Raw genomic sequence first — 18,382 nt, forward strand, 5'->3', positions numbered from 1 at the left:
TTGGCGCTCTGAGAGTTCACAGCCAGCCGTCTGAGAGCAGTCTTCATAGGAGATTCCCACTGAGGTGTGGAACCTGTGGACAGCTGAGCTGGTCACCAGATCTAGATAAGCTCGGCCTGGGTGCTGCTAGACTGCACAATGCCTCGTGAGAAGTGCTGGAGCAGCTTTAAGCTGACACTAAGAATAAAGGGCAGGTTGTAGTTTAGTGGGTACATTTCGTGGTCCCACACACTCCTCTTTTCTTGCAGTTTATTTTTCCCCTGATAGAGTAATTGATTGTACTCAAGTTTAATGATGCTTAAAGTATTACATTTATACCCTGATAGAAGTATTCTTCGTAAGATGAACTGAAAAATTTTAAGTAAAATAAAATTTGGGGGGAAAAAAATGTGTGGCAGGCAGCTGAGAAGTCCCAGGACTTGGATGCACAGGGCGTGGCAGTCCTCCCTTCCACAGATACCTATGTCCTCTTCTGTTTTCAGATCCAAGTAGAAAGGTATTACCACTGGTGTTAAAGGTTACCACAGGTGTTAAATCACTGGACCTATTGAGAAACTCTTTTTATTAGCAATAAAGAGTCTCTCATCTCTCTAGCTGTTAGTTATTATTGTGTGTTGCATGCATGATGTGTGTGAGTACAGGTGTGCATGTACCACGGTGTACATGTGGAGGTCAGAGGACAACTTTTGGGAGGTGGTTCTCTCCATCCATCATGGGTTCCTGGAATCTAAGTCAAGTTGTCCATGGCGAGCGTTTTTACCCAGTAAGTCATCTCGCTGGCTGTTCATTCAGTCTTAAGTTTGGATCCTCCTGTTTTCCCTTCCCTGCCTTAAATACAGACATGAATAGGGTAGAATGGCTACTCTCCTGGATCTTCTCGGAGACTGGAGTCTATTAATTGCAAGCACACAGGGAGTATGACTCTCGGCATCTAGGAAGACCACGGTGAGGAAAGGATCTCTGAATCTCTGAAGGATGTTCTAGAATCTAGCTGGGAGGAAGAACCAGTGGGTGAGAGGGATGAGGGAGAAGATTCTGGGCTCCAGGGGCCACTTCTCCCAGGTACTGTGGAAGGGATGAGAGGACAACCTGGAAGAGTCATAAGGCAGGCAGGATGAAGGTAGATGGAGGCTGCACCTCAAGGCTTGGGCCTTCCCACAGCATCCTGGGCCAGCACAGCAGAACAACCCTTCCCTTGATCGTCCCTGTCTGCTTATCCTAAGAAAGCCTCCAAGCATAGTTTGTCTCCTGCAATTACAGTGGCTACTTTACATCACTGTGGCCAGGATTCCTGAGAACAACTTAAAGGGAAGAAAGGTTTATGTTGGCTCTCGATTTTACAGTGTTCACCCACCATGGCAAGCAGCTCACACCTTGGCAACTAGGAAGAAGAAAAGGGGAGTTTGACAAGAAGCCCTGTAGCCCCAAGGACACGCTTCCTCCAATAGCCTCACCTCCTGATGTCTACCACCCTACAGTATTGCTGCCAGATTCTGAATGCATCAAGGGGTTAATCCATTGATTAGATCAGCCCCCTCAAGGTCTAATCATCTCTGAAAGCATATTCCTACATGCATGGGTGTGCTATTCTGATTTCCTCAGCATTTCTCAGTGCAGTCAAAGCAATCTAGACTAACCATCTCATCAGTAATCAAACCAGGTAGGAGAAGGAAAGAGGATGGGGAGGCTATGCAGCATGGGCTGGCATCTTAGTCCCAAGGTTGCTTCTGTAACCTTGAGCCAGGTACCCTCCACCTCTGAGCCTTGGTCTCCTTGTGTGTAAAGGGAGAAAAACAGTGACTTGCTTTGCAGTTGTGTTGGTAGACAGATTGTGGGACAGTTGCAAAGTGCTGTGTACACGGGAGGCAGACATTTTGCAGAGCACTAAGCCAGGTCCTTATTCACCCAAGGAAGATTTACAGGGTAGGAAATCATCAAAGCAGTGGTGCAGAAAATTCAGACTGAATCTTCCCTTTACCGAGGAGTTATGGCCTATTCTGTGCCACAGCAGGGACCTTCTTGCAACTGCAGCACTCTCATGTTCTCCAGAGGAGCAGCTGACACATCCCTCCAAATGTCCTGATGAGAGCTGTGTTGCATTAACAGCACACAAGCATCTCACATAGCCCTCACCACCTAGGTGGCTCCACAGGGAAGGGGTATGTGTAAGGCAAGATGGTCCCTCCTGACGCTAATCCTGACCTGGCAGTCAGAAGTGGTGGTTGAGTCCTGGCTTGGCCAGTGCCTCACGCATGAGCAGTGTGGGGATAGTTACCTCATTTCAGTAGAACCAGCTGTGTGCTTTGCTTCATTCACTCAAATAAAGATGACCTTTGGGGCCTCTGTCCATCCCATTTCACCCTTGTGTGCACATAGAACCCATCTTTAAACGTTGAAATAATTTAAACTGTCGATAGTCAAAGCCTGTTTACCAAGCTCCCATTGTGGCTCCTTTGCCAGAGGCACACAGAATCTCCAAAAGGGGGGACAAGGCACCTTGGGGCTGGCAGAGAGGATCATTGAGTTCTGCAGAGCATACAGAACGCAAGCGTCTCTGTGCTGAGCCACGAGACACTGACTCCCGCGGGCTGCGGCAGGCTGCGCTTCACTGCCGATGTGTATGGGCCAAGACGTGGGTCACTGTTAGACTAGGACGCTAAATAAATGAAAGGAGCCACCTCAGATGCACCACTGTCAGAGCAGCCCCGTGCTGCCCGAGACCAGCACTGCAGCCCTGTACCGCCTAGAGACTCTGCTCACTGTCCAGGGCAGGTGCTGCTCCCCTCCCCAGTGATCAGACATTTTAGATTCTGTGAGCTTTGTTCCTCCAGAAAGGCCGTGGGTGCAAAGCAGAGCCCCCTGAAAGGATAAGGACAGAATCGCTGAACAGCTTCCGGATGCTTCCGAATCCAGTCAGCGAGTTTCAATAAGGAATGAGTTGTTTTGCTTTGTTTTGTTTCTTTCCAAAAACACACCACAGGGAACAGGTCGTGGAGTAACTTGTCTGAGTACACAAACCCTAAGAGACTGACTGCTGGTCCTGCCTTCCGTGGAAGGACTCCTGCGGCCCTCAGACTTCCTGTCCTCGACCACTTCCCTGGGCAGAAGAACCCTTTTTTTGACCTGACAGTGGAATCCTGTTCTAAGCACAGCTTGTTTCATAGTTCCTGGCCCAGCACAGCGCCAGCGCCGTGAGGGTGTATTCCACTCAACTCGCTCTCCCTGAAGGCTTCCCAGACAGAGGATCTAGCTGTTGCTAGAGCTCGGGTAGCCCTAGGGTAGGTTAACCTTGAATAGACTCCAGCAGGGCCTGGCCCAATGCTGGGGCTCGGGGCAGCGGCCTCCTGCGGTGGCTGCTGAAAGTGCTGTTCCTGGGCCCTTTGACCCAACCTCTGCCTGTCTGTGGCTGAGGACAAAGTTCCTGCTCCTGGCTTGGCACCTCTTAGCTATGATGCACCCCCCCCCCCGCCCCCCGGGACTGTCAGAGGCTACTATTTCTACTATTTCTAGCTTTAGCAGAAATAAGTGTCATGAAGCTTTTCTAAGTACGCTGACATGCGTATGCCTTCACACTTAGCTAACTTTCAAGCAGATACCCCCAAACTCATGCAGAAGTTGAGACTAACCAGGAGCATTCAAGGAACCTGAAATTTTTTAGGGTTTGAATGAAGCAGTTGTCAAGCCCTGTGTGATTGTTGGCCTTGGAGACACAGTGGCCCAGGTGGAGTCTACCCGCCCAGCTCCCTCTGAGTGGCGTGGGGTGGGCTGGACCTTGAGGTACTAGGCATGTACTGCCTCCAGTGCAGAGTATGGAATGCAGAGGCACCACCCTCCACACCATGGCATGCAGCATGCCACTCCATTTCCAATAGACTTGTGACGCTCTTCTGCAGGTCATTCAAAGATAGTCCAGATAAACAAGACTATGAAAGGAGAACTACAAGGACAGGACTCGATGTCGCGTTTCATCTCCTTCTCTGAGACCAGCTGACAGGTGCAGTGCTTCTGATTCCTCCAAGTTAACACTAGGAATGGAAAAACAGTTCTGAAATGCTTCGCTGCTTAACTCCTGTACTGAACATGACGGCTTCCAGAATCAGCCGGCTGTAGCTCCGAGAGAGTCGAGGGAGGCTTCATCCCTGCCTCTGTGGCCTGGTCAGTGGGTGACAGTTGCATTTTGAGTCAGAGACTGGTGCTTTGGATTCCTCCACTGCACAGTTTTCTGGAAAAATTCCTGGGACAATGGCATGGCTTATGTCATGACCTAGTTTGACAAAGGGTCTTACAAGTTGTCACTTTTAGTTTCCTGCCCACTGCATCAATACAAAGAAGAAATTCACTCCCTTCAGAAACAAGGACTCAAAATGACTTAATCACTATAACAATCAGTTCCCACAATGCTTTTATTTTAATAAATAGCATTCCTTATGGCTCTGTTCAGAGCCTGTGGCGTGGAGCTGGCTGCCTTGTCTAAACCTAGCTTCACAGACCCATCTTCCCCTTAACGCTCCTGGTCAGCTATTGACTGTAATTCTGCCCACACACCTGCCTGTTAGGCTGAGGAGTGCAGGTTGTGCACCCTAGAGCCTGTAGCCTCCTCTGACATGTGGGCCGGGGATGTTTCTGTGAAGCCCCTTGCACATAACGTCAGAGCAAGTTCTCAGCATTTATGAGGAGGCTGAATTTATTGCCCAGTTGACCCTCAGACTCCCCAGATGAAGGGATTTCATGTGAGTTTAGCCAGGCATAAAACCCACAGATGCCAAGTAGACATCCTGGGATATGCTCTGTACATAGAGTGCTCCAATGACCTCCAGCCCATCCCCTATGAGAGGAATAGGCTGGCTTGCAGTGCACTTCAAGATATACTTCTGTGCTTTTGAATTATTAGATTCCCTGAGCAAATAAGGCATTTTCTGATAGTTTGGGATTCGTGGAACTAAATACACACAGGTCAGTGGGGGGATGGGCAAAATCAGGAGGCCCTTGTGCAGCCTGAGTCAAGAAGACAGCCCTGTACCCCTTGGGAAGCTTGGAAACCTGAACTAATGTAGCTCTCAAACACTTTCTAGAAAATACCAGCTCCCACTAGGCTCGTGAGAAGCCCAGGCTTCTCCATTCCTGAACATTTCTAGTCATCCCAGTTTCTTGCTTTGTTCTCTACGTTTGCTATCCAGTCCCTCGAGGGGCGGAGTGTGTGTGGCTCATCTGTTGAGAACTGGCCTGTTCTCAACAGTCTGTGTATGTGCACACATGTGTCTATTGAGCGTGTAATGGTACTAAAGTGACTCTCAGGCTGTGGCAGCAGCAGACATTAGCTCTTGTATCCCAAAGAAAGTACTAAACAGCAGGCAGAGCTCACATCCCACTTGAAAACTAGTGACAGTTTTTAACTGTCATCTGTCAGGGGGAATATAGGAATCAACTAGGGAATTAGACATTGGAAAGGGGGACAAATGGGGCCCCATCCCTAATCTATAACCTGGTAGCGAGCAAGTTGGGGATCTCAATGGTGCTGGGGAGCTCCCATAATTCAGGATAGAGGTGATGAGTGGGTCCTGCCACTAAGAAATGCCAAGAATAGAGGCTGGTTGAGTATCTGATCCACAGACCCAGGGTCTAAGATTGGGAACATAACTGAGCAGCCGCATTTTGGGGAGTAAAGGGTGCTAAGTGTTGCTCAGGATCCAAGGAAGAGGCTGGGCATCAGCACAGGGCTGTTCTAAGTTCTGTTCACAAAGTTCCCTGGGTGGGTGAACAGACTCTATCTGGGAAGGGAAGTCAGAAGAACAGCCAGAGACACAAGGCTGAGAGAATGATGGCAACCAGGGGGAATGTAAACGGTACCCATCTCAGGATACAGGTGGCTGTCCAGGAGGAATGTGAACAGTACCCATCTCAGGATACAGGTGGCTGTCCAAGGGGAATGTGAACAGTACCCATCTCAGCATACAGGTGGCTGTCCAAGGGGAATGTGAACAGTACCCATCTCGGGATATAGGTAGCCATCCAGGGGGAATGTGAACAGTACCCATCTCGGGATATAGGTAGCCATCCTGGGGGAATGTGAACAGTACCCATCTCGGGATATAGGTAGCCATCCAGGGGGAATGTGAACAGTACCCATCTCGGGATATAGGTAGCCATCCAGGGGGAATGTGAACAGTACCCATCTCAGGATACAGGTGGCTGTCCAGGGGGAATGTGAACAGTACCCATCTCAGGATATAGGTGGCCGTCCAGGGGGGAATGTGAACGGTACCCATCTCGGGATACAGGTGGCCGTCCAGGGGGAATGTGAACGGTACCCATCTCAGGATACAGGTGGCCATCCAGGGAGAATGTGAACGGTACCCATCTCAGGATATAGGTAGCCATCCAGGGGGAATGTGAACAGTACCCATCTCAGGATACAGGTGGCTGTCCAAGGGGAATGTAAACAGTACCCATCTCAGGATACAGGTGGCCATCCAGGGGGAATGTAAACGGTACCCATCTCAGGATATAGGTAGCCATCCAGGGGGAATGTGAACGGTACCCACCTCAGGATACAGGTGGCTGTCCATGGGGAATGTGAACAGTACCCATCTCGGAATATAGGTGGCCGTCCACGGAGAATGTGAACAGTACCCATTTCAGGATACAGGTGGCTGTCCATGGGGAATGTGAACAGTACCCATCTCAGGATACAGGTGGCTGTCCAGGGGGAATGTGAACAGTACCCATCTCAGAATACAGGTGGCCCTCCAGGAGGGACATGAGCAGTACCCATCTCAGGATACAGGTGACCATCCATTGATGAGTCACAAGAAGTCATCATCAAACCTTCAAAACCATCCATGAGAGAAGAGCCAGTGTTAGTGTCCAGGGAGTATGATGTGGTCAGTAGAAAATGGCCTCTCTCTCTCAGCTGCCTCCTTTTCCCTGCTCTCCACCCTGGTGGTTTGGGGAAAATCATGGCTAGCAGGTTAAGGTTGGTCAAAAAGGTATCAGTAGACCGAATGAGTGGAAACCTAGTGTGTCACCTTCCTTATCTTGCAGTAGACCACACAGTCAGCACAGTAGACCACAAAACCCTAGGCTCAGCCCAGGGTTTTGATCACTCATTGGGCTAGGTGCTTAATAATATGACAAAAGGACCCTGTATTACCCAGAGTGGTAAGAGCCTTACAGTTACCCCAGGCTTTCATTCAGGATCAGGGAGCACCAGCTACACTTCTAAATTAGCGCAGAACATGGGCGTAGAGGTAGTTGCTTAGCAATGATCTTTCCATTGCTTGAATTTGTTCACCAGAATCATGACATGTGGATGACCACTGAAATATTATCTGAGCTCACTTTCAGTGCCAAAGTTGATGATGTGTTTTAGTGGTAATGTGGACATGAGTCACCCACTCTTGATTCCGAGTCCCCTCAAGGGCTACCAATCCCGAACTCAGGACATCCAGCAGCCAGCATGTGGTCCTCTCTGAATCCACATTCAATTCAGAGTTCTGAGAGCTTTCCATTAGTTCAGAATGTGGTTCTAAACCCTGCAGATTTCATCTGTGCCAGAGAATCTGGAAAGCACTGGACTGTCCTTGGCTTTCAAATATGGTGCTATGGGAGCCCTGAATCCCAGAACCAGAGGACCAGTGGTCTCAGCTCACCCCGGACATGTCCCTAAAGGTGCCAAGTGACTGCTCTGCCAAAGAGAGAGGGTGAGATATAGCTCAAAGTACCCATTGGCTTTCATGGTCCCATGCCCAAGACAGCTAGGAACCTTGTTGAGTCACTGGGTTCTGCTGAATTCCATTCCCTCTGTTGTTCATCAGGGTCATACAGCAAAACAACTATAGAGCTTTTAAAAATGATGTAGATGCTCAGAGCCCATCCTTAGGGATGAAGCTCAACTGGTCAGTGAGGAGACCTAAGGATCTGCCTTCTTGGAAACCTCATAGCATAGGAGAAGTTCACGATCCAGTATGAGAGTCGCATGAGGTAACATGCAGACCCAGACTGAACCAGTACAGCCCTGCATTTCATTGTGTCCAACTCCCAGAAACCTTGAAGACTCCAAAGTAAAGAGAAAGAAAAAGTGACAGGACCAACAAGTGGTAGGTGCCCAAATCCAAATGCCACAGCCCAGGGTCATCTGGGAGATTCAGTAGAAAGTAAAAGTTTCCCCTTTATAAGGGTGGACATCATGGTCAACATGAGTAATTACAGCTTTGGACACGTAGTGAAATTTCTCTGTGGTAGCAAACAACAGCATCATTTCACAGGATTACAGGCAAATGTGTATTAATGCAGGTAGTGTGTTCATAGAAGCGTCCGTCCCATCGTGTGATGGGCACTCAGTGTGAGCTGCTGTTATCCTGCCCACCGTTGTCATCACCCTCATTCCCGGAGAGTCACTGACAGACCAGTGTCAATGGAGAATTACAATGAACAGATGGCGTGTCCTAGTCTTGCTAAATGTACAGTTCTCCTTAAGAGTAGGAGAGTCACTGGCCCATTTACTACTGTCAGTGCAACAACTCTCCTCCAAAGGGAATGATATAGTTTATTCTGGAACCAAATTGAGTGACTATGACCCAGGAACACAGAATAAGGTGCCCCAAATTCCATATTCCAAACATGGCTTTATGATGCGTTCAATGGTGCAGAACTAAAACCTATAAACCAAGACTCTTCAAACACATAGTGGAAACCAGACAGGCAGGTTGCAGAAAGGAAGGGAAGTCTCAGCTATAGGCCTCAGATGCTCCTTGATGGCATTCTTAGCCTTTTGGTTGGTGAGAAGTAGGGGTCTGTTTGTCCATTCCAAAGGGTTTACCTAAGGGTCACAAGGATATTAGGTCGCATACAGAGGGGGCAGCTACAGGATAGCCCAAGACAATTTGGCTCTGGACTTGTAACATTCCAACCTCTCCACATCACTGAAATTCTAATTAACCTTTGGAATCACCATTTCTTTCTAGAATTCCTCATTCACCCTACTTGCATAAAATCATATCCTTAACTAAAACAAGCTCCTAGATCTTATCTCTTTCCTGTGACTCTGACTCCCTGGCCCTAATTAGTATTACTGGAACCTGGCCTTGGTAGTCCTGTGTGTCTCAAATTGTCTATCAAGGATATGAAAGTTCAGCTCACAAAACAGCTGCAAAGAGCCATCTGTACAGCAGGCCAGCTCAACTATACTGAGTGCAGGAAGAAAGGAAGCCCTTGACTCTGCTGTTCATGTGCTCAGGCCTGGAGATAACAGCAGAAAGCACTACAGACTGGGAGGCCCTGGGGATGGGAGCTTAGCATGGGGCTCCTTCTCCTTGAAGATGTTGTGTCCTTTGTTTGGGTCGCCGTGACCTGATAGGTTTGTTATGAGAAGGGCAAAGATAATATCTCCGAGAAAACACGAAACTGGAGTTGTAGAGCTGTGTAAGTGCTCACTCCCTGCCAAGGGCATCACCCAGGTGTTTGGGGAGCATGTGACCCTCTCCCTGCCTAGCACACAGGAAGCAGCTCTGACGCTCCATCCACTCACAGGCTGTCCATCTGGTGTAATGGAACTCTTCACACTTCCTGGCAGGGTGAGCACTCCCCACACTGCACTGCAACCACGATGACCCCAGGGTGTGCAGCCTGTGCTGCAGGCTGGACAGGTTCTTCACACCCAGGATGAGCCCACCCATAGCCCTTCCTTTCTGAGGGTATCACTGTACAATGAGAAAATTATGGAAACACCTTGAAATAACGTATTCAGGATGCTGCAGTTTCACTAATGTCTTTAACGAAGGACCAGGAGACTCTTTTTACTTGAAGTCAACAGGATGTTCCAAGTACGTAGTGCAAGATCTTACATGATGTCAATGAGTGACCTGAGGAATTGCATTCATTCTTTATGATATAATTAAATCACATGAATAGTTTTGCCTGTTCTTTGAGGAAGACTGTAAAGAGCCATAGACTGTTGGGGAATCCTGCTGTGAGGGTCGCAGTCTTCCATGTCCGGATAGCTCTAAGGAGCTCGGACCCTGATGGAAAGACTCCTCTTTTCAGCAGGGGGCCTCCTACCTCTCTTCCTGACTCACCTTTTGAAGTGGCCGCCACAGATGCCCTACCAAAAACATGGCCTCTGGCATAGGAACTGCCAGGTTTTCCTGTGTGATAATCAGACAATGTCTGGCAGCCTGGCAGGAGCCCACCACCACATGTAAATGAGGCATCCTAAAAGCACCTATCCATTAAGGCTTTTGCCACTGCCCCCACAGTATAAATATCCTGGTTTCCCCTAATTAATCGGAGCTGAATCACTAAGACCTGGAGCTGAGCTGAGTCACTGAATAAAGGAGCTGTACCACTGAGTCTGACTGAGCTAAGTTCTGTGTCTTACTGCCTATGATCCAGTCTTCCCGGAGAGGGCTATCTCTTCGTAAACTACGACTCATGGAGACCCTGCTTTTGCTGTTTCTCGCACTTCTCCTCGTGACCTGGTGGCCAACGGGTCTCAAACTTGGTGCGAGAAACCCACGCACCCCAGCGGCAGAGAGCCAGGGACCCGAACAGCAGACACGGCCCGCGGGACCTGCCGCACTCCAGCGACGTGTGGAAGACCGGCGCCACGCCCAGCAGCTGGTGCTCCGCGAAACCCGCATGCCCATAATAGACTGGCATCCAAAGAATGGGGCCAAAACAAGCTATTTTAGCATAATGCAGTTGTTTGGAGGATGATTTTGTTCCCCTTCAATTGTCTGAAGGGCATTTTATCTTAATCTGATAAAATGTCCTCATAGTTTATATCATCAGCCTCTGATAGTTTATAATTGTCTGAGGTAGAGATGACCGAGAACTAATTCACGGACTCCTCCTCATGGAGGGTGTCGAGGGGGCTTGCATTTGCTCTTCAAAGGTTTTACCTATCTAAGTGTCAGTGTGTGAAAGGGCCCAGGGCTGGACTTGTGGCAGTTCACTGGAGCTTGTGAGTGGTTTCTCTACAAGCCCCGTGTATCTGAGGGGCCGTGAAGGTCAACCTGTGCTCATCCTCTGCTGTTCTGGGCAGGAGCTGTACCACCAGTCCTACGACTGTGTCTGCGTCATGTTCGCCTCTATTCCTGATTTCAAGGAATTCTACACAGAATCAGATGTGAACAAGGAAGGCTTGGAATGCCTTCGGCTCCTGAATGAGATCATCGCTGACTTTGATGATGTAAGTACTAAGACTCCCCCTGAATTATATGGATGGCCCAGCCCCGTAATGTGTGATTCTTACACACTCAAAATCAGTCCAGGATAGTGATGTATCTTCAGACTTGCCCTTTGACCTAATTTCTGGTAGTTTGAGTTCAAGCCATACACTGTATCTAGGTCACTGGATAATTTGGAGGAGACAGATAACATTTTATTTTTGAGACTGATAGGACTTCAGGCGACAGCTTCCAAAATCTACATCTAATGCATTAGTAAATTTTCTAGAAAGGCTTAACCTCAGGGAAAATGTTTTCCCAAATATTTGTATATTAAAATATAATGAATCTATTTATTATAGATGGTTAGAATGGCTGTGCATATTTCAAGGTCTCTGGCAGACAACAAACTGAGTATGTATGACTGACATACCTTATTGTTGACAAATGTGGGTAATAGATCATTTTTTCAGAAGGGATAAGGCGTTTATTTTAGACTTTGAAATAAGTGTCATTTTTCAACTTTTAATATTCTGTCTACCAAAGAATAATATGCCTTATTTTCTGCTAAGAAAAAACCCACACCTGGGGTCTCAAGACTACTGCAGCCACACTGTTCTTATCAGTATTATGCAAAATAGAGGGAATCTGTCATCTTTGAGCATATGTTCATCCTGATTCATGGAGAGCTGAGATAAATTAGGAAATTCGTAGCACCATGGTTTTGGCACCACCTGGTTCCCAATATCTGGTGGGACCTGTGTGTCCCCCCACACACACACACCTCCCTTCTCACCATGAGTTTCCCTCAGGATATGCATGGGACATCATGACAATCAGTGACTTCTGACACCATGTGCATAGTGCACGTAGCATGTTAGACTCCGCCCCCCCTGCAGCAAAGCTCCCCAGGAATGATAGGTGAGTGAGAGTGACTGTGTGATACTTGATCAGGGATTTGCTCATGACTTAAGTTCCTTGACATGAATCCTGGACCGCCAGAGTTCCAGAAAGTAGCAAGAAAATGTCCCTTGTCATTGGTTGGTGCTATTCATGGGAGCCCTGCCCTCTTGAACAGATACATAGACCGTCCAGAGCCCATCCCATCCCTGCTCTTCTGCACAGCTTTGTTGTTACCGTCCCACCATCACCCCCCAAGGCTGTGGGCTTGGGGAGGGTCAGTGCAAGAGATAGTAACTGACACTGAGCTGGAAATGTTAAGTTTGGGGCTGGTGGGAGGGGAAGATCCTCCTCCCCATGTCAAGCACTCCGACAGTAAAACCTATCCTGAACACTAATCGCTGTTCACCTTGCAGGGGGGACCTTACGCACTGAACCATGATATCGTATTGATGACTTTCAAACATTTGGATGTTATTTATGGCCATTGTCACTTGAATTGTAATTTACTGTGCTTCTTTCCCTAAATTTGACAGGCAACTGGTGTGGCTCCAAAGCACATCATTATGTTGTCTTCCTCTCCAAGGTCACACTCTATGAAATGCATGAAGTGTTCTTTCCCCGTGAGCTCAGGGCAGGAGGGCGGTGACAGTGGCTGAAACGAGTCATCTTCACTTTAGTGTGCACTCCAGTTCCAGAATGTTGGGTTTGTGGCTTCAGGCCAGGGCCTGGCTGAGTAACAGTGATTGTTGTTGCTCTGCAGCTGCTCTCCAAGCCGAAGTTCAGTGGTGTTGAAAAGATCAAGACCATCGGTAGCACGTACATGGCAGCCACGGGTCTTAGTGCCGTACCCAGCCAGGAGCACACCCAGGTAGGTATGTCAGCCACCTAACAGAGCACACCTCTGTCCATGGGTCATCCGTGACCCAAATAGCCATGATGGGATGCAAAAACTCTACTGTGTGTACTGTCTGAAGTTCAGTGTTTGTGGTCCTGTGATAAAAACAGGGAGTTCTAGAGACTTCTCAGAGTTTTGTGGACTCCTGCTTCCAAAGAGGAGAAAAAGTTAGTCATTTTTGGATACCAGATAAATAGGATACCAATAAAATAGAGGGTGAAAGTTGCTTGTCTAGAAGGAACTCATTATGGGTCAATCTTTGCCTTTTGTTTTAAACTCTGTGGAGTCAAAACCCATGTTTACCACATGGGAATTTGCTTATAAAGGCGCACACTTATGTATTTTCATCAGAGGGTTTGAGATTTTTCTCCTGGAGTGTTTTGCCTCTGTGTTTGTGTAGACATTCTTGTGTAACACATTGGGTTGACAGAAGAGGGTCACTAAGCAAGACACCCACCCATTCAGGACAGAAGACATCCTGAATGGGACTCAGAACAGCTTTGTGTACAGGCTGCCCTCTGCTTGGTAATACACAGAGGAACAGGATTCACCGGAACACAGGTTCCTGAAGGCAGATGAAGCCAACGAGGGGAAGGGCTGAGCCCTACATTCTCAGTTTGCCCATACCACTCTTTGAAGAAGTGAGACACGGCAGGGGCCTAGACACAGTGATCCTCCGGAAACGATGGGGAGGTCTGCTTCCGCTCCTAATGTTTTTTGTGTAAAGAATAGGAAGGGGAGGTCTGACCCATGAGGTAATTTCCAGGTTATTCTGAGTAGAAGGGTCCCCTGTCCTCATCTTCAGTTGATTGCTTTCAGAGAATTGTTTTAATGGTTGTATTAATTTACCTATAGGAAAAGAAGAGGGGAAAAAAGCAATATAAGAAAAGTATTCTTGGAGTCCCAGTAGTAACCTCCCAAGCCAGCTTCGAGCCCAAGGCAAAAGAACAACCTTGTAGCCCTAGCACAGTCTTGCATATTTTTAATGGCTGGGTTTTTGTCTGCATAACACTAAAGTTTTGAAAAGTGACTGAAAATGTAGAATGGAGGTTTCAGGATGCAATGTTCTTTAAATTTAAGTATCTCATCAATAAACAGAACAGAACTCATTATAATTTTACTTTTCTGATTTTAATGGAAGCAAACATTTTGAATGCCTTTAATGTTCTGGTAAAGCTTAGCTACTGAAAATGTAATGTGAAAATTCTAATGTATAGACGGGCATTTTTCCTTTGCCACAGGCTCCAAGTTGCTCAGCATAGCAATGTCAGAACATATCTGTCCTCACAGCCTGATACAACTGGACGCTCACTTATCTTCTAGTTGGCATAGTGGCCGGGAAATACAAGATGGAGGTGCTGTGTATCTGCTGAGGACTTTCTTCTGGCTTGCAGATACCTGCTTTCTCTTATTATATCTTTACTGGTATAGAAAACACAGGAAAGAGATGGAGAAAGGGATGAAAGAGCGACAGCAACAGACAGACAGACAGGCAGGCAGGCAGGCAGAGGGACAGGAACAAGGACTCTGCTGGGAATAGACCAGAAACCATTCAGGATAACTTCTGCACTTTCTTAGTTTTTCTGAGGGAGAACTGAGTTTCCCTGTAGTTGGTTCTCTCTGTAAGTGCCCTCATTCACAAGATGAGGTATGTTTACAAATCTGGGTGCTTCTTAATCCAATCAAGTTGAGAAAACTGACCATCCTCCCACTTGTCGTCCTGACCCTCAAACACACCTCGTCAAACCATAGTAGTCCTGAACATCTGCAACAAACTTAAGAGACACAGGATTTTAAAGAGACCCTGGACCAGCCCACAAACAGGGAAGCTGTCAGGAAGCAGTCACATAGCTTCACCAAGGTTGTAAAGAGGACAGGAGCCGTAGGGACAGTGCCCAAGGGAGGGAGACTCTCAGGGCCCTTGTCTGTCTGTCTCGAACTCTGCATGGTCCTCTAACATACCTTACCTCCACTCCTTCCCTGCCCTTTCCCAGCACTCCCTGTCTGTCATGTTCATGGCCAGGGCAGGCTGGTAACCCCCACAGGCATGGCTACTTCCATCTTTGCCTTAGCAACTCACTCTGTGTCTAGAACCCCATCTCTCTGTCCTTGTGAACTCTACCCAGAACTTGGCTTTTTATTCCTGAATGCGGACTTCATGCCTAGTCACTACAGTTCATCAGCAACAGTTTTCCAGGTGGACACGAAGATATGACTTTCAAGTGAGCCCACTTGTCACGCTAAGGTTCCCGCATCTGTTTCTGTGCCCATGAATTGATAATCATCCCTTTTTATAAGGCTGTTGGGAAGAGGGCATTTACTATTCAAAATATTTAATAGACCCCATGGTCTTCATGGGCAATAAAAATGCTAATAGTGATAATCAAGTGGTGGTTTAGACTGTTTATATAATACCACTATCCTCTTTGGTAGAATGGAGATAAGAAATTTTGGGGCTTAAATGAAATATTGTATGCTATTGTACCCAAGCAGGAAATTTCTACTCAATACAAGTCGTCTGTGATTACAACTTTTAATTAGAATCTTGGCAAGGTCATCCATAAATGCAGAGAAGGCTTTCTGAAAAGGAAATGTCATTTCATTTTATGAAGTAAAATAGCATGCTTTATAAATGGTAATACTAATATAATTTTTCTTAAAAATGAATGTCACTTCCCTGAAATGTGCTGAAGACTTTGTTTCTAAAGTTATAAACAGGTATGTTTATTTTAAAAATATTTACCTTGACAACCAGACATTCAATTTGTAAAATATGTAGGATATTCCAAGGACTATGGGATTTTCTTATAACCCCAAAGGGGCAAAATTATCTGAATTGTAGCCGTTTAGAATTTTGCTATTATTTATAATTGCCTTGGCATTTTCTGTTTGTAGGAACAACATCCTTATCTCACCATAAATTAAAAGCAGAGGCATCTGTCAGCCCTTGGTGGGGACCAGTGCGCAGGGCCAGCCTCTGCTCTGCTTTCCTTTGTGCTTTTTAAATGGAACAGTGAATTCTGATTTTAAGCACCAAGACTGTAGATGAAAGACTGTATTGCCTTTAAGAGCTGATTACTGTTTTTAAGAGAAGCAGGCATTTGTCAAGTAAGGAAGTGCTGTGCTAAGAACAGACGTGCATTCTAACCTGCTCCCATCATTCCCTGGCACATGCCCTCATGACCAAATGTTCCCTGACTGAGTCCCGCAGGGGCTGCAAACTTGGAGCTCGCCCACCTCAATGGCCCTTTCTTTTGCCCTCATGACCTCAGTCTCTTCCATGTCCCATCCTTGCAACCCCAGTTGATGCCTTTCCATGGGTTTTAGACCTCAGCCCATGATGGGAAACTGGTGTTACAGGTCTAATTTTCCTGACTTGTGGAGTGTCACTTTTGGAAAGGCCATTTCACTGAAGAGTGATCATTCCCACAATGCCGGTGTGTAGCCAGAACAGGAGCAGCTGCTCCCCATAGCCTCAGTGTGCCCTACGCAGTTTATCTCAGTCCAAATTCCCGTGCCTAGCACTCTGCCACTCTGCATGGCCTTCCATGCTTGGCCTTTGATGGGCTCTGAAGGCCCCACTGCCACGGAAGCCCCTGCTTTATCCCCAGTCAGTGATCTTCACGATCATCACCGGCCACAGCAATTACTTGACTAGTTCTGGTCTTTCCCCAACCAATTGTACTAGGGACTTAAGTGAAAGCCAATGTACAGGAAAGAAAACTTTCATTTAATCCTGTCCTATTGTAATAAGCTATGCTTCTGGCCTCGATTCATAATCGCAAATAGCTTAACATTCCTTGCCAACAACACTTTAAAAGGAAGCAATGTCCAGGACTGGAATAAGTCTGGGGGAGGGACAGAACAAAGAAGCAGAAGAGGTAGGGGATTCCATTTTTCATCAAGGTCTGAAGATGATGCCGGTTAATGCTTTTGAAAACATTTGTGATGAGAGCCTCTTTTTAATTATTTTATTCTTATTTTAAAATGTCATTTGAATGTTGTTTAAAACAAGTTTCTTTACTCACCATATGTCAACAAACCAAGCAGCAAGGTTGGCATTGAGGCTTGGTTAAGGGTGGTTAGTAGTCTACAAATGGACCTCCAGCTTCATCCAGCTCCTGCTGGGTAGCCACTGAGATACCACAGCGAGGAAGGCTCACATCTCCTCTTATTCTACCCCTCTACCACCAGCTCAAGTCAGGGCCAGGCTCCACATGAGCTACCTGAGTGTTCAGCATGCAGTCACCCAGGGCATCAGTGATTCAAGCTGGCTGGCAGGGCAATGGCATATCAGTTACTTTTCTGTTGCTGTGATAGAAACACCGACCATAACAACTTATAGAAGGAAGAGTTTATTTAGCGTATGGTTCCAGGGGAATTAGAGTCCATCATGGTGTGGACTCACAGTGGCAGAGATGGCTGGAGGCGGAGCAGAAGCTAAGCTCTCACATCATCACGCAGGCACAGGAAGGAGAAAGCAACTGGAAATCTGGCAAGATTTAAGAACTCTCATAGCCCACCCCAGTGACATGCTTCCTTCAGCATGGCCACACCTTCTAAGACCTCCCAAAACAGTGTCACCAGCTGGGGACAAAATGCTCAAAAACATGGAGTCTATGGGAGACATTCTCATTCAAGCCACCACAAATGGTCAGGAGACACTCCCCCCCATCATTCCCTGAGGGCCCAAGTGAGGAGCCACCAGCCTGGCTGCCAGAGATCGGGCACACATGTTGGTTATCCAACAGCTCATTTCTTGTCGCAATTTTGCCTGTCCAGGGTCTTTGTTGACGACCACTGTTGAGATTAAAGTGTAGCAATAAAGACTGTGTGCAGCCGTTCCGATATGAGGCATAGAGAGTACACAGAATGTCAGCAGGGTTCGGGTGGCGGGTCAGAGGCAGCAGCCCGGAGTCCTCTCAGATCTCCAACTGTCAGGTTGCAGAAACTGAACTGCCTACTGCAACCAGTACCCAGCTTCCCTTTATTCGTAAGAACAGAGAGCAGCATCACTGTCCTGAAATGAGGTCTAAGGCTGTTTATACTTGAACAAACACCAAAGCTTTCATGGTGGGCATCTGCAGGCAGAAATGCCTCTCAGCTTCCATGTTGTCAACAGAAAACTGAAAACAGAAGAAAAATAAGCTGGCCCTTTTGCTGCATATACCCGAAAGGCTCTTGAAGTGGTACTTGGGTCACTGTCAGTGTCATTTGAGAGTGTGAGATGTTCCCTGTGTAGAAAGAGGGACAGTGTGCTAAGTGGGGCCCCAGGGAAGTTCCCTCCCTACCGTCAGGGTTTCAGATGAGTATCCTCAAATGTCATCTGCTAATGGCTTGGTCTCAGCCTGTGGCCATACTGGTGAGGGGCAGAACCTTTAGGAGGAAAGAAGTTAGGTCGTTGGAGGAGTGCCCTTGA

At 47.3% G+C, this 18,382-nt stretch overlaps 1 protein-coding gene across 2 annotated transcripts in view; it reads left to right on the forward strand.

Annotated features, from left to right (window-relative positions):
* The window catches only part of Adcy2 (adenylate cyclase 2), a 447,994-nt gene that overhangs the window by 413,847 nt on the left and 15,765 nt on the right, over positions 1 to 18,382 (forward strand). For both annotated transcript variants that reach the window (XM_008834578.2, XM_008834577.2), the window contains exons 21-22: positions 11,042 to 11,188; positions 12,829 to 12,936. In XM_008834578.2, coding sequence (XP_008832800.1) covers positions 11,042 to 11,188; positions 12,829 to 12,936 — 255 coding nt within the window. The remainder of the gene's footprint in view (positions 1 to 11,041; positions 11,189 to 12,828; positions 12,937 to 18,382) is intronic.

This window comes from Nannospalax galili, unplaced genomic scaffold, assembly GCF_000622305.1.
Source record: "Nannospalax galili isolate Female #2095 unplaced genomic scaffold, S.galili_v1.0 scaffold197, whole genome shotgun sequence".
Lineage (NCBI taxonomy): Eukaryota > Metazoa > Chordata > Mammalia > Rodentia > Spalacidae > Nannospalax > Nannospalax galili.